Source organism: Orcinus orca, chromosome 10 (assembly GCF_937001465.1).
Source record: "Orcinus orca chromosome 10, mOrcOrc1.1, whole genome shotgun sequence".
Lineage (NCBI taxonomy): Eukaryota > Metazoa > Chordata > Mammalia > Artiodactyla > Delphinidae > Orcinus > Orcinus orca.
The window spans coordinates 31,500,518-31,517,057 of record NC_064568.1 but is presented as its reverse complement, the minus strand read 5'-3'; the positions used below and the strand labels follow the sequence as shown (position 1 = coordinate 31,517,057).

Genomic DNA, 16,540 nt, shown 5'->3' with positions numbered 1-16,540 from the left:
TTATTAATTTGTATTCCTTTTTCTTCATTTTAAAAGTGGGACTATTCTACATTCCTCAGGAAAACAAAACAAAATTAAATTGTGTTGCCTCTCAATGTGTTTATCCTTCTCGGGATCCTTTATTAGGGAATCTTCCCCACCCTCACCCTACACTTTCTAAAATCAGTGATTCTTAAACCTGAGGACAATGCAACAGAATCTCCATAAATGACCCCCAGATAGTCAATGGAAGCATATACATGATTTTGTATTACCATTTTCCTTAGGGAAAGAGTTCATGAAGTTCATAACTTATCTGCATTCTGGATCTTTTAAAAATGTGAAGAACCAAAGACCTAAAGAAAACTCTGTGCAATAGCATATACTATGGGAAATGAAATTCAAAATAGTCTCAGTGATTCACATTTTTGTAGCACCTCAATACTTGCTAAGTATTGTTTATTAGGTCAGAAAAAAACATACACGTTATAAAGCATGCCCAAAGGGTCAGAGTCCAAAAGGATCTCCTTTAACTATTCAAAAATATAATCGACTACAACAACTCAATCCTATGCTTTCTGATTAAATCGTATTTTGCTATACATATAGCTTCAGGTTAATATGTCAGTGTAAATGATAAATGACATAAATCTCTTCACAGTCTTTGGGAACTGTTGTTTCCATCTCAAAGTACTGTTCATGTATTCACTCACTCTATCAATTTTTTATTGAACACTGTCACGTGCCAGGCACTGCATTTAGCCCTATCTGCTGGTGTGATTAATTCTTGGTTCTCCTATAAACTGTAGTCTTACTCTATAAATATAGGTTAGAGTATATCTTTCATATACGTCTGCTCAGCAACCAAGATAATGCCTAAATCTTAGTGGAAACTTAAAGTGTATTGAGCTGTGTAATGATAAAACACAGAGAAGACAGGCTGAATACACACTCCACATTAAGAAACACCTCCCTGGCCAATTTTCATAGCCCACTCACGCCACTAAAGTCAGAATGAGATGATTCATTAAAATCTGTCATTGCCACCAAAACAAACAAAAAAATCTTCTAAACATAGGTCCTTCTGACTCTACGTTTTTCTTGGCTACATAAAGACAAGCAATCTCTTATGTTACAAAAGGAACCCTAAATAATGTCAAGATTACAAGGTCTTTCAACAAGGCGCTATAAAAATGGAAAACTTGACAAATTCACAAGCGAACGATTTTCCTTACGTTCATCTTGCTATTAGCTTTCAGGCCGTCTCATAAGCAACATCAAGATATAAGAGAGATGAGAAACAAAAAGAGGAAAAGGAGAAAACCCCTGCTGAGACAAGCATTTCGGCTCAGGCTAAGTGGAATGTTCTGAGAGTCGCTGCAAACGACCAAAACAATCCATGAGTCTAAAAAAAGTTGGCTGTGTGAGGTCTGGCTAGTTCACCATATGTCAGGGGCATTGTTTGCTTCTTGAAAAAGTCCCAAACATCCTGCCTGCTGTCTTCTCCGGGTGCCGCTAACCATTCTAGTTATTCCTGTGACACCGGGTTAAAAAAAAAAAAAAAAAAAAAGAAAAGAAAACAGGGCCATCAACAAGTATTTAAGAGGGGACTAGAGAGAACTTTTCACCCTTAGCCACAGCCCACGATCCTCCCACGGGAACTGCCTCTGGACCGCAGCCCGGCAGACGGCGGAGGGGCTGCCGGCCACGCCCGGATGCGCAGCGGGCAGGGTCCAGGCCGGTCGGCCCGCGGGCCACAAGCTCTGCTGGGGCTGCCCCAGCGCGGGGACCGGGACGGGGCGCGGGGGCCAGGTGCGGCCGGGCCTCACCTCCACGGCTTGGCCCAGCTCCAGGTCGAAGCCCACCACACACACGCAATGCAGCCAGGCTGAGAAGCCGTCCCAGCGCAGCAGGCCCCGGCTGCGGCCCTCGTCCTCTTCAACGTCCTCTGGCGCGTCTCCCGCCGCCACCACGGCCGGCGCCTCGCGTTCCTCGTCCGCTGCCCCCGCCTGACCCAGCGGCCCGCGGGAGCCGGGCCCCGAGCCTGCCAGGCCCCGCAGAGCCATCCGCCGCCCCCTGGCTGTTTGCGCCGCCTCCACTGCGGACCGCGCTACAGAGCGCGCTCGGCTCCGCGCAGACGCAGCCACAGCTGCCGCAGCCGCGGGGGACGGGCTCAGCCGGGGCGGGGCCGCGGCCCATGTGACCCTGGGAGCCCGGCTCTGCATGGATCCTCCTGTACCGGCCTCCCGGAGTAAAATATGTCGCGCAGGCCCTTGACTGGGCTTGTGAAGCCTCCTTGCTTTAAAGCTCTTCAAGACTGAAGCAGTGAATCCTGGAATCCTCCTTCGCAGTCCAACGACCAAGGAATGAATTATTCTTGGAATGACCCCGTTCATAATTATAAGGTATTATCAAATTGTTAGAACATAATGGTAACGGTGGCTAACATTTATTGAGCACTTACTTTGTGCCAGATGATATGCCAAGTAAGTATTTGCAAATATTACTTCATTGAATCTAGTAGGTAGTCATCATTGTATATTTCTTTTCAGGTAAACTGAGGTTCTGAGAGGTTATGTGACTAGCCAGGCAAGTATTAAAACTCTGATGCAGGCTTACAGTTCACTCAGGCAATCTGTTGACAGAGATCTGTGCCTTCATTCAGCAGCCCCCTCTCCACCAAGCCCCCTCCCACCTTTCTTGGCCTGGTTGCCTGTGACTCACTCAGCACTCATCCATCGCCAGACCTTTCTGGAACACCTCTACAACAACCTGAGGATCACTTTCTCTCAGCAGAGGTCTAGTCTCAGGCAGCTTAGTATTCTTGGAGATCGACGTTGGGCTGGGCACCCAGGAGGCACTTAGTCTATTGAATTGTTACTGATTATGGGTCCAGCGTGGTGCTACAGACTAGGATTTATTTAGCACCTACTGTGCTGAGCATAAACTGCAAAGTGGAAGTAAATCAGAAACACACAATAATGCCCCAATAGAAAAGTGAGTAAAAGACAATGAATAATAACTCACAATAAACGTGTTTTTAAAAAACAGCACAGTATTCATGCTTTTACACACATTATCTTACCTAATCCTCCCAACAGCCAAAAAGGTAGGTCCTATTCTTCCCATTTACAGATAAGGGCCCTGAGGCTCCATGAGATGATGATAATGTCACAGCCAGTAGGTGGCAAAACAAAGACTTAAGCCCACATCTCTCTCACTGAACCTGAGCTCCTAAGCATTTTGCTGCACCACCCAGTCAAATCTACCCTGTCCGACAAGCATTGTTCTGTCCACATCCATAGGATTTTTATTTGAAGTAAGTGTTAGCATCTCTCTTTTCAAGGAGAGGGTCAAGCATTCTCAGACATCAGTAGTGATGTTTGCAGGAGTCTTTCTTTAGGACATAAGATGAACTAGAGACAGCATTAAAGTTAAGAGGGCAATTCTTTGCCCGAAGCTATCTGCCCTCCTACTCCAGAGAACCACTGTAGTTAGAGAGAAAAAATATATTCTGCATTTAAGTAAGTCTCTAGACCTGTTCTTAGGAAAGAACAGTAACAGTTTTTAGTATTGAAAACAGTATTAGAAAGAGCACTAGACAAGTGCTAGTGGATTTTGGATTTTAGCACCTGCTCCATCCACAATCATGGTAGGCAAGCTGCTCAAAGACCCCGTTTCTGCATTGGTAAAATAGGAATGATCATTCTGGTCTACTTACGTAACTGATTATGGGGAAGAGCCAAGCTATTGCAACGTACACGTTTTACTGGACACCTCATTATTAATGATTAATGAGCTTTAAACACCAGTTGTTCCACAGGACTGCTTCTTTGACATGTGGACAGACTGCCATTTCCTGAAATGCTGCTTTATAATTTTGGATTAAGAGTAATCTTTTCAAAATGTAATATCCTGAAAACTATTAAGAGGACCATAAGTTTGATGAGAAAGAAAGCAAACCAGGGCTTTAAAGAATCTTAAAAGAGAAAAACAAAATCATTCCATCTGCTTCGAAAATACAAACAAACACTACTACACAAATCTTTATACACAAAACACGACAACCACGAGGGAAAAGAGAAAGTTCCCATGACTTTTTTTCCTTCCATCCTCATAACTTTGATATTTGACCTTAGAGTCAATTTTAGCATAGTTTCTATTGTTAATACTTGTATGAGATCTGAGGCAAAAAGGTACTAACACTTCTTTCCTTCTTGAGGTTCTGTCATTAGAATCTTTGAATCTGTAAGGATCTTAGATCAGTTTGTCTCTCCAAACCTCCCATCCTATTCGTGAATCTTCTGGTGTTTGGTCAGCCAGTCACTATTCGAACACCCCTTGTTAAGGTAAAGTCACTACCTTGCAAAGCTCCTATTTTCTGGATGTTCGTAAGGGCTAGAAAATTCTTCCTTTTATGGAGACAAGATCAACCGCTTTGTAATGTACACCCATTGGTCTAAGTTGTGCTTGCTGAGATTATACGGAAGAGTTCAACTCTTCTACATGATAGCCCTGCGAGTATTTGGAAGTGGTTATCCCACATCCTTATGCCTCTAGTTTCCAGGGTGAACTACCCCAGTTCCTCTAACTGTTCCTCAAAGGATGTAGTTTCTAGGCCATTCATCATCCTGTTGCCCAACTTGGGTGTACTCCAACTTGTCAACATGACTTTTAAAATGCTGTGCCCAGGAGGAAACACCATCCTCCAGGTGTGGTCTGACCACTGCAGAGTGTACTCTGGGACTATTACCTTACTTGTCCCAGCCACAGCCTTCGATTAATGCTGGTTCAGATCACATTGGCTAGTTTTGGCAGCTAGGTCACATCACTGGCTCAGGTTGCTTTTACTGTCAACTAAAGCCCTGGGTCTTTTTTCATGTGAGGAGCACTTAAGTCAGGGTAGGCTGCTATAGCCAAGAGCGTGACTGGCTTCACGGCTCTGCTGATCTTCTAATATTACCAGCAATACTGAGAGCAGGATTAAACACATTGCATACTTCCCTATTCACCCGTAACCAAACTCCTGGCATTTCAGCAATTTTCATAGTTGAAGAAGAAGAAAGATAAAAAGAAAGGGTGAGCTGTAGATAATGGTGTGAATTGCAATGCCAAGGTCTCTGGACTTAGTTTTACCAAAAGGACCTGAAGGGAATCCAAATGTCCTGGATATCCACCTACTTGGGCAGCCAGAGGACTTCCTCTTGCTCCTGAGCTAAATGCTGCTGCAGCTGCTCGGGCAAGAAAATAGAGAGAATATAGGGGTTCAAGTGCCAATGTGTTACCAGTAGAGAACTGAGTTTACTGCCACATGACTCAGAGACAAGATGCTCAAATGCACGTTTTGAAGGGAGGATCCAGGCAAAGAAGACAAAATATACTGTTAGGCGTTTCCTAAATAGTACTTGTGAAAGCTTTAAAAAAAGAAGATGAAGAGCTTTGGTTTTTCATTTTTACATTCCTAATATCTATACATGTGACAGGTACTCAGTAAATATTTACTGAATGAATGAAAACACTAAAAAAATCTTTAATTGCTCTTCTCCTATTTTACAAAAATTTCCTTTCATGGTCAGTTGTATGAATACGTGAAAAGTCAACATAAAAATGTTTCTTAAATGTAGTTCACTCTTAGCTTATGAAAAGTAAACATAGTAACACCTCACTTTATTTGAAGGTTACTTTACCAACTGTTTGACCCAGTTAGTACCAGGAGGTAGGTTTAAAAGGCTCACTACGAAATGCCAAACAGAAAGGATAACCAGTGAAGTTCATGCTCTTTAATCAGAGAGATGTGAGGCTTTTACTCATAAATTATTTTGACTAAATCTACACATAATTCTAGTAGATGTGCTAGTCTGGTTTCCCAGACTAAGCAGCAAATAAGAGTGAAGAGGCTGCTTGAGGCTGAGGATGAGAAGAGCAGGAAGCAAAAACCTACAGTTAACAGAATGGAAGGAAAAGGAAGAAAGAAGTCAGAAAACAAATTCAGAAAGACACACAGTAAACTATTAATGGTGGTTGCCCCATGGGGAATAGAAACGCTGGGGAAAAGAAGTGCTGATGAATAGAAATACGGAGCTTTGCTTTTTATCTTACACAATTCTGTATTGTTTTAGTTATTTGGAGAGGGCATGTATTGCTTTTGTAACTAAACACTGAGAGATAACAAGAGAGGGCTTCCCTGGTGGCGCAGTGGTTAAGAATCCACCTCCCACTGCAAGGGATACGGGTTCGAGCACTGGTCGGGGAAGATCCCACCTGCCGCGGAGCAACTAAGCCCGTGCGCCACAACTACTGAGCCTGCACTCTAGAGCCCACGAGCCACAACTACTGAGCCCGCGCGCCTAGAGCCTATGCTCCGCAACAGGAGAAGCCACCACAATGAAAAGCCTGTGCACCGCAACGAAGAGTAGCCCCCGCTTGCCGCGCACAACAACAAAGACCCAAAGCAGCCAAAAATAAATAAAATAAATTTATTTTTAAAAAAGAGAGAGTCCTACTGTCCAAGAGTGTGATAGAGTTGCTTATAATAGTGAAGAATTGGAAACTACTAAATGTCTAAGAAGGGGAGATTGACTGAAAAATGCCATTCAATAGGCTGTTCAGCAGTCATTAAAAATGTCATATAAAGATGTTAAAAAAAGTCATAAAAGAATATTTTGTAGCAAAGAAATGTTCAAATTATATATTTTAAGTAGAAAAAGGTAGGTCACAAAATATAATGAATGATCCTGTTTGTATAGACTATCTAAAAAAAAAAAACGACACTGGAGTTGATAAAAAAAATATCCTGACTTAGGAGAAATTTTTTGCTTAGAATTAAACATTTCTTTTTTTTATCTGTGTAATATCTATTTAACTAAAAGCTTTCTTTATATATATATTTATATAATAAGAAAACAACTGAAACAGAAAGGAAAGGAATTAAATCACAATGTTTTCACTAATATCTTTGTGGCAGAAATTGCTATGCCACTGTGATGATTAATTTTATGTGTCAACTTGACTGGGCCATGGAGTGCCCAGATATTTGGTTAAATATTATTCTGGTGTGTATATGAGGGTGATTCTAGATGAGATTAACATTTAAATTGCTGGACTTGAGTAAGGCAGTTTGTCCTCCCCAGTGTAGGTGGGCCTCATCCAATCCATTGGAGACATAATAGAACAAGAAAGGCTGAATAAAGGAGAATTCCCTCTCTGCCTGACTGTCTTAGAGCTGGGACAACAGTCTTCTCTTGCCTTAGGTAAGACTCAGACTCAAACTGGAACTTACACCATCCGCTCTCCTTGTTCTCAGACCTTTGAACACAGACAGGAACTATACCATTGCCTCTCCTGGGTCTCCAGCTTGCCTTTGCCGATCATGGGATTTCTCAGCCTACACAACCGCATGAGCCAATTCCATATAATAAGTCTCTCCCTCTCCCTCTCTCTCTGTATATGTATCTCAGTCCTACTGGTTCTTTTTCTCTGGAAGCTAATTAATACAGATTTTGGTACTGAGAGTGAGGTGCTACCGTAACAAATACCTGAAAATATTGAAGTGGCTTTGAATTGGACAAGGGGTTGAGGCTGGAGGAGTTTGGAGGTGCCTGCTAGAAATATGGCCATTAAGGGCAATGATTTTGGTGAGGACTCACAAAGAAAAGGGGAGAACTGGAGGGAGAGCTTCCCTCTTTTTAGAGTATATGTAAATCATCAGTAGAATGTTAGTATATATATGGGTGGTAAAGGCTATTCTGGTGAGATCTCAGATGGAAATGAGGAACATGTTATTGGACAATGGAGAAAAGGTGCTCCTTGTTATAAAGTGGCAAAAGAACTTGGCTGAACTATATTCTAGTGTTTGGTGGAAGGAAAAACTTGCAAGCTATGAAACTGGATAGTTAACCGAGGAAATTTCTAAGCAAAGTGCTGAAGAAGCAGTTTGGTTCCTTCTGGCCACTTAGCATTAAACGCAAAAGAGAGAAATGAGTCAAAACAATGAATTGTTGATAAAAAATGAACTAGAACTTAAAATTCGGAAAATTCTCACCCTGTTTATAGTGGGTGTGAGCCACAGACCTAATCAGCCACCCCAGCGCAGAAGGAAGGCTGTCAGACTTCTTAGACCCCACAGAACTGGACTGTGGAGCTAGGCAGCTGCAAACGTGTGCTGTTCTTCAAGGCAAAGGAGGAATGACCACAAAGGTGATTCAGAGATCATCGGGGCTGCCTCCTCAGTTTCAAGGGTTGGGGTGATCTGTTGCTTCCGATTCGCTGGGCCAGACTGCAGCCACCTGGAGCTTGGGGGGTGGGGCCCCCCACCTGGCATAGCTACAGAGGTGGGATCACCCCATTGGCTCTGGAAAGCAGAGCATCGAACCAAAGAGGATTATTCTCAGGCCTCAAGATCTAATATTATTTACCTTATGAGGTTTTGGAATTACTTGGGATCTGATACCCTCTTCTTCCTTTCAATTTCTCCCTTTTGGAACAGTAAAGTCTACCCTGTACCTGTCTCACCATTGTATTCTGGAGCACATAACTTACCTGGTCTCACAGGTTCACAGCTAGAGAGGAATTTTGCCTCAGGATGAATCATACCTCGTGTCTCACCCATATCTGGTTTAAATGAGATTTTGAACTGTAGACTTTAAAGTTGATACTGGAATGAGTTAAGACTTTGGGGGCCATTAGGATTAAATGAATGTATTTTGTATGCAAGAGGGATGTAAATTTTTTGGGGGGTTGTCATGGGTGGAATGTTATGGGCTGAATATTCATATGTTGAAGCTCTAACCCCCTATGTGATGGTATTTGGAGCTGGAAGATAATTAGGTTTATATGAGGTCATGATAGTGGGGCCCCTTGATATGATTAATGTCCTTGTAAGAAAAAACTAGACCTCTCTCTCTGCCATGTGAGGACACAGCAAGAAGAGGGCCATTTGGAGGAGTGCCCTCTTCAGGGAACTGAGTTAGCCAGCACCAGAACTATGAGAAGGAAATATCTATTGTTTAAGTCACCCAGTTTGTGTTGCTTTGTTATAGCAGCTCCCGCTGACTGAGACAGCCCCCCAATATCCATTATCCCCCTTTTCCTTAGTAATGCAGGCTGGTTTAATTTGGAGTGGCACTGAGCCCAACTAAAAGACTACATTTCTCAAACTTCACAGAAGATATATGTGACCATGTGATGTATGCAAGAGTATTGATTAGAACATCTGGTTATACTCTTTAAAAAGTACACATGAAGGGCTTCCCTGGTGGCGCAGTGGTTGAGAGCCCGCCTGCCGATGCAGAGGACATGGGTTCATGCCCCGGTCCAGGAAGATCCCACATGCCACGGAGCAGCTGGGCCTGTGAGCCATGGCCGCTGAGCCTGCGCGTCCGGAGCCTGTGCTCCGCAATGGGAGAGGCCACAGCAGTGAGAGGCCCGCGTACCGCAAAAAAAAAAAAAAAAAAAAAGTACACAGGAAAAAAGAAAAATATATGTTTATATAGCAGGCAGTTCTTGCCCTTTTGTACTCCTCTGCTTCCTCCTACTGCCACCCTGGGCATGAAGCCCGAAATTGCAGCAGCCATTCTGGGACCATGAAGAAAATATCAAGAGACTCACATCCATAAGTCACCAAACCAATACCAGTAACAACCTACCTCTGAACGTCAAAATTAACCCTTATCTGTTCAAGGCACCATAGTTAGATCTGTCATTTGCAGCCAGATGTGATTCATAACTGACATGAGTCAGCTTTTGCGTTAAAGCTTTTACAGTGTACAAAGCTACATCAGAAAGCTTTAGAAGTTAAATGCTAGAAACAAGTTTGTGTATAGAGTTGATTCTCAGTTCATTACTTTTATATAAAAACAGAATTAAAAATAATTTGTTTTGCAGAGCTAGGATTTGTTTTTTTTCGTTTTTTTTTTTTTTTTTGCAGTACACGGGCCTCTCACTGTTGTGGCCTCTCCCATTGTGGAGCACAGGCTCCGGACGCGCAAGCTCAGTGGCCATGGCTCACGGGCCCAGCCGCTCCGCGGCATGTGGGATCTTCCCAGACAGGGGCACGAACCCGTGTCCCCTGAATCAGCAGGCCAACTCTCAACCACTGCGCCACCAGGGAAGCCCTAGGATTTGTTTTTTGTTGTGAATTCCCACTGCTCCTACTTGGCTATCACTCATTGCATCTTCTGCTTAAGAGTCCCCAGTTTTCTGGGAATCCCCTGGTGGTTAGGACTCCGTGCTTTTCACTGCGGGTTCGATCCCTGGTCGGGGAACTAAGATCCTGCAAGCCGCATGGCACGGCCAAAAAAAACGCAAAAAGAGTCCCCAGTTTCCCAACAGGAAGCCACCCCATGATCATTCTCAGTCCATGAGGTTCAGGAGGAGGTAAATGCTACCCCTGAACTGCAGTGTGGGCTAATCCTAGCTAATCAGTGTATTCCATAGACCTAGAACAATGATGAATGCAGGCACATCTCCATGTGTGACTCATTTAAATGATGCAGCTCAACTCTGGGAGGCATTAGAACTGCTCTGAAAGAGGCACTGTCCTAACACCAGGATTACTGAGAGGATAGCTTGGAGCTGTTAGCAGCCTTACCACCATAAATGAAGAAATGGCCCTAGAGATCCATTTGACCCTAGATTTAGCCAAGCCTGAACTTTTCAGATATATGAGTCAAATAAATTTTTCTTTTTGGTTGAACTAGTTTGAGCTAGCTCTTCTAACATTTGCAGCACATGGTAAATAATCCTGATTCATTACATTAGCCTTTTATCACATCGAGTTGCTCATAGGAAATCTTCCCTGAGAATTTATTTGCCAAAAAAGCAGTATAATAGTATACTAACATAATGCATTGCTTCTGGGTTTTTATATTATAAAATAATCCACAATTTATTTTTAATTGGACAAAACAGGGAGAAATACTATTGCTATAATATAATCATTATCACCTAGGTAAAGGATATTTATCTCTACAAAATTATGAAGCAACTATCACTGAAAAATAATCTTCAAAAAAAGGTAGCTCAGGGCTTCCCTGGTGGCGCAGTGATTGAGAGTCCGCCTGCTGATGCGGGGGACGTGGGTTTGTACCCCGGTCTGGGAGGATCCCACATGCTGTGGAGCGGCTGGACCCGTGAGCCATGGTCGCTGGGCCTGCGCTTCCGGAGCCTGTGCTCCGCAATGGGAGAGGCTGCAGCAGTGAGAGGCTCGCGTGCCACACACACACAAAAAAAGATAGCTCAACTCATTCTCCCTTCCTTCCTTCAAATATTTAACTTATAAAAGCTATAGTCTTAAATTGTGAGGGATAGCAAACTGAATGTGATGTTTTCTAGGACTGTACAATTTAGCAGAGCAGACAAAACATGAATGCTAATAACCGTTTTACACCATTTTCTAAGAATTAGAGAATAATAAGAGAAGTATCTAGAGGAGGTTAAAAAAACCCCACAAAAAACCATGATTCTGTCATATTATTAGAGCTGTTAGAGTTCTTAAAAATCCAACAATTCTTTCAGCACATGGTTGAGGAAATTGTAGCTCACAGAGCCAGTGACTTATTTCCCATTGCAAGTCAGTGGCAAAATCCTGTTGGAAGCCAGAGCTCCTTAGACACAGTCCAACATTCTTTCTTACTACCCCACCCTACCTCTGTTAGGAGAAAAGCAAAATACCAGGCAAGTTTCTCAAACTATACTTTTTCTTCTGCACAACCTGAAATGGAGAGAAAATCTCAAAGACCCCACTAAAATAAGCTTGATTCTCTTTTTGTCATATACAGAGGCAATCCAGAAAGGCTCTGCCTAGTTTTGAGAGTTTGCCTTTAACTTTCAGTTATGATTTTTCCCTCATTGACTTTTTTTTTTTTTTTTTTTAGTCTAACCTTGAATGTGCAGCAACCCTGCCTGATAAAATCCCAACCAACTTGTTTTGAACATGTTTGTTCTCTTCTGTATTCTGGGCAAACTAGTGGAGTCTGATAGCCCAAACTGAAAGAGTTACCTAAGTTAAACTTAATCCAGGAAGTCTTCTTTGGCTGATATCCCAGCTGGGCAGTGCCAGCCTGAACAAAAGGCTAAGATACTGCAAATTCTAATTCAAGTGTGAGTAAGAGTTTTGTCTAAGGAAAATAAAAGAAATACAGTGACTCCAAACTAGGACTGCTATTCCTAGACACCTTCTTGTGAAGAATTTACATAGAAGACCAGTTCTTATTGGAAATAATTGCTGTGAAATGTGTATTTTTGCACTGTTGCTGAGATGGCAACCCCTACAAATAATTTTGGAAATTATTTGTAGGATTAAAAATTTGGTTTCAAAGAAAAACAAAGTCAGAGGACTCACACACCCTGATTGCAAATCTTACTACAAAGCTACAGTTATCAAAATACTGTGGCACTGGCATAAAGACAGACATATAGATCAATGGAATAGGATAGAGAGCCCCAAAATAACCCATTGCATATATGGTCAAATGATTTTTGACAAGGGTACCAAAACCATTCAATGGGGAAAGGATACACTTTTCAACGAACAGTGCTAGGAAAACTGGATATCCATAAGATAGAAGAAGAATGAAAACAGAATGAAGTTGGACCCTTACCTTAAACCCTATACAAAAATAACTCAAAATGGATCAAAGACCTAGATATAAGGGCTAAACCTATAAAGCTCTTAGAAGAAAACATAGAAAAAAAGCTTCATGACATTGGATTTAGCAATGATTTCTTGGGTATGACAGCAAAAGCACAGGCAACAAAAGAAAAAATAGGTAAATTGGATTTCCTCAAAATTAAAATTTTTTGTGCATCGAAGGATGCCATCAGCAGAGTGAAAAGACAGCCTACAGAATGGGAGAAAATATTTGCAAATCATTAATCTGTTAAGGGATTAATATCCAAAATATCTAAAGAACTCCTACAACTTGAAAGACAACAAAAAAACAACCCAATTCAAAAATGGGCAAAGGATTTAAAAAGGCATTTCTCCAAAGAAGATATACAGATGGTCACTAAGCACATGAAAAGATGCTCAACATCACTAATCATTAGGGAAATGCAAATCAAATCCATGAGAAACCACTTCACGCCCATTAAGTAGGCTACTATCAAAAACAAACAATCAAAAACAAAAGAAAATAACACATGTTAGTGAGGATGTGGAGAAATTGGAATCCTTGCACATTGCCAGTGAGAACGTAAAATGATGCAGCCACTGTGGAAAACAGTATAGAAGTTCCTCAAAAAGATTAAACATAGAATTGTCACATTAAAAAAAAAAAAAAGAATTGTCACATAATACAGCAATCCCACTTCTGGGTATATACCCCAAAGAATTAAAAGCAGGGACTCAAACAATTATTTGTACATCAGTGTTCATAGCAACATTATTCACAATAGCCAAAAGGAGGAAACAACCCAAATGTCCACCTACAGGAGAATGGATAAACAAAATGTGGTATATACATACAATGGAATATTATTCAGCCTGAAAAAGGATTAAAATTCTGACACATGCTGCAACATAGATGAACCTTGAAGACATGATGCTAAGTGAAATAAGATAGACACAAAAAGTCAAATATTATGAGATTCCACTTAATATGAGGTGCCTAGAGACTCATATAAGACTCAGAGACAGAAAGTAGAATGGTGGTTGCCAGGGGCTAGGAGGAGGAGGGAATGGGAAGATATTGTTTAATGGGTACAGAGTCTCAGTTTGAAATGATGAAAAAGTTCTAGAGATGGATAGCTTTGGTGGTTGAACAACAATCTGCATGGACTTAATGTCACTGAACTGTATACATAAAATGGTAAATTTTATGTTATGTATATTTTACCACGATAAAATAAAATGTTGGCTTCAGGCACAATCATACATTGAAAATAATTTTCAATTATTTTCAAGAGCCAGGTTTGCTGAATTATAGGTTTGTTTGTTGTCAAACAATAATATGTACTTCAGAGTTTCATTCACTCATTTTTTAATAAGTGCTTTGAAGTTTCATTCATAAATATTTATTGACAACTAGCTGAGGTTACAAAAATGAGCAAAACAGACATAGTTGCAGCCATAGCAGAGCTTACAGTTTGTTGTGGGAAACAGGTAAAAAGAAAGTAAACAAGGGACTTCCCTGGTGGTCTAGTGGGTAAGACTCTGTGCTCCCAATGCAGAGGGCCCGGGTTTGATCCCTGTTTGGGGAACTAAATCCCGCATGCATGTCGCAACTAAGAGTCTGCGTGCTGCAACTAAGAAGTCCACATGCTGCACCTAAAGATCCCACGTGCCTCAACGAAGATCCCACTTGCCACAACTAAGACCCAGCACAGCCAAAAATTTTTTTTAAAAGCAAGCAAATAACTAAAAATAATGACGAATTATGTGTAAAGAAGTAAATATTGTGGTAAGATACAGATTAATGGGGGTGGGAAAGACCTACTTTAGAAGGATTTGATAGATGGTGTATTAGTCTGCTAGGGCTGAATGATATGATAAAAATAAATATTTGATTTGTGTCCCAGGTTGCTGGCATAGAGCACCTGAAACCGTTGGAGTCTCTGGAGTGATAAGAGGGACTTTTGTATGCTAATGAGATGACTGGTGACTGGGGCCCCCTAGATAGCTTCAGCCTGGGGGCTGGTTGCCAGAAAGGCATAATTAGAGGGTTGGAACTTTCAGCCCCACAGAAGGGGAGGGGAGAGGTGCTGGAGATTGAGCTAATCACCAGTTGCTGGTGATTTAATCAATTGTGCCTACATAATGAAACCTCCATAAAAACCCCTGAATGATGGGGTTCAGGAAGCTTCTGGGTTGGTGAACACATGGAGGTGCTAGGAGAGACCATGGAAACTCTGCACTTCTTCCCCCATACCTTGCCCTATGCATCTCTTCCATCTGGCTGTTCATGAGTTGTATCTTTTATAATAAACTAGTAATAGTAAGTAAAGTGTTTCCCTGAGTTCTGTGAGCTGTCCTAGCAAATTATCAAACCTGAGGAGGGAATTGTGGGAACTCCTGATTAATAGCCAGTTGGTCAGAAGTACCTGGGACTCGTGACTGGTGTCCGAAGTGGGGGCAGTTTTGTGGAACTGAACCCTTTCACCTGAGGGATCTGATGCTAACCCTAGGTATATAGTGTTAGAATTGAATTGAATTGTTGAACACCCACTTGGTGTCCGAAGAGTTGGAGAATTGGTTAGTGTGAGGAAAATATCCATACATTTGGTGTTAGAAGTATCATGAGTAAAAAAAATTCAGAGGCTGCCATAACAAAATACTATAGACTGAGTGGCTTGAACAACAGAAATTTATTTTCTCACAGTTCTGGAGACCAGAAGCCCAAGATCAAGGGGCCATCAGGATTCGTTTCTGGTGAAGCCTCTCTTCCTGGCTTGTAGATAGCTGCCTTTTTGCTGTGTTTTCACATGGCCTTTCCTTACTGTGTACAAGGAGAGAGAGAAATCTCTGGTGTCTCTTCCTTTTCTTATAAGAACACAAATCCTATCAGATTATGACCTCATTTAACCTCCCTAAAGGCCCTATCTCCAAACACAGTCATATTAGGGTTAGGGCTTCAACTGTGAATTTGGGAAGGGACACAATTCAGTCCATAGCAGATGGGTGATCAGAGAAGGCCTTTCAGAGGAGGTGACATTTCCACTGAGACCTAAAGGCTCTTGGAGCTTGTTATGGGATGAGCCAGAGGATGGTCACCATGCAGAGAAGAAATATGTGCAGAGGTATAAGGTGCATTAGTTATACTGTTTGAGAATACTGAGTTATGATGCAGAAGAAAAGAAAAAGCAAATGGGATAAATGAAACTCATAACATATGTTAAGTTTAGATAAGTAGTTAGTGGGTAGAGCATGTGTGTTAAATGTAAATAGAAAGGAATTAAAAGACCAAGAGTAATAGTTGAGAGGCACTAAGTATACATAAGGCACATAAGCACTAAATAAATATTCATGACAAATTAAATATATACGAGATATTTAATGTCCAGGATACAGTAAATATACATGAGCACTTAATATTTATGAGCTCTTAATCCAGCCACACACTGGTAATAACTGTTCTGGTGTATGTGTCTTCTGCCCAAAACATAAAAACTCATAGCTGTTCAGCAGGGTAATTGGCAAGCTACAGCTATTGGCCAGGTGTACTTGTCCCTGCATCTTTCTGGTAGAACAAGTGTGTACCACTGGCCCAGGGCACCTTCTGTCTGTGGGCCCTCTTGATTGGACCTCAACTCTGGTCTGTCAGCAGAGAAGGCTGACACAGCAAAGAAAGGGAGGATATACAAGCATTACATAACCCAGGATTTGAGCAGTGTGATCCTTCCACCATTCATGCAACCTTTCCTAATAGTGTGTTAACTTACCCTTTCTCTTTTCCCTTGCTCTGTGCTGTGTTTTAAATTAATTTAATAAACTATGTGATTCAAGCATTTTAGTTTGATCTGTAAGTTCCCATACAGCAAAAGGCCTTAAAATGGGAAAAACTCAATGTGTTCTAGAGCTGCATTGCCCAGAATGGTAGCCAAACTACCTACGTTTGGCTATTTA

General features: G+C 41.7%; 1 protein-coding gene across 4 annotated transcripts in view; it reads right to left on the bottom strand.

The window, feature by feature from the left end:
* DENND6A (DENN domain containing 6A) overlaps positions 1 to 2,063 on the bottom strand; it is a 51,426-nt gene extending 49,363 nt beyond the window's left edge. For all 4 annotated transcript variants that reach the window (XM_049715346.1, XM_049715349.1, XM_049715348.1 and 1 more), the window contains exon 1: positions 1,809 to 2,063. In XM_049715346.1, coding sequence (XP_049571303.1) covers positions 1,809 to 2,045 — 237 coding nt within the window. In that variant the 5' untranslated portion in view covers positions 2,046 to 2,063. The remainder of the gene's footprint in view (positions 1 to 1,808) is intronic.
* Between the last annotated feature and the right edge of the window lie 14,477 nt (positions 2,064 to 16,540).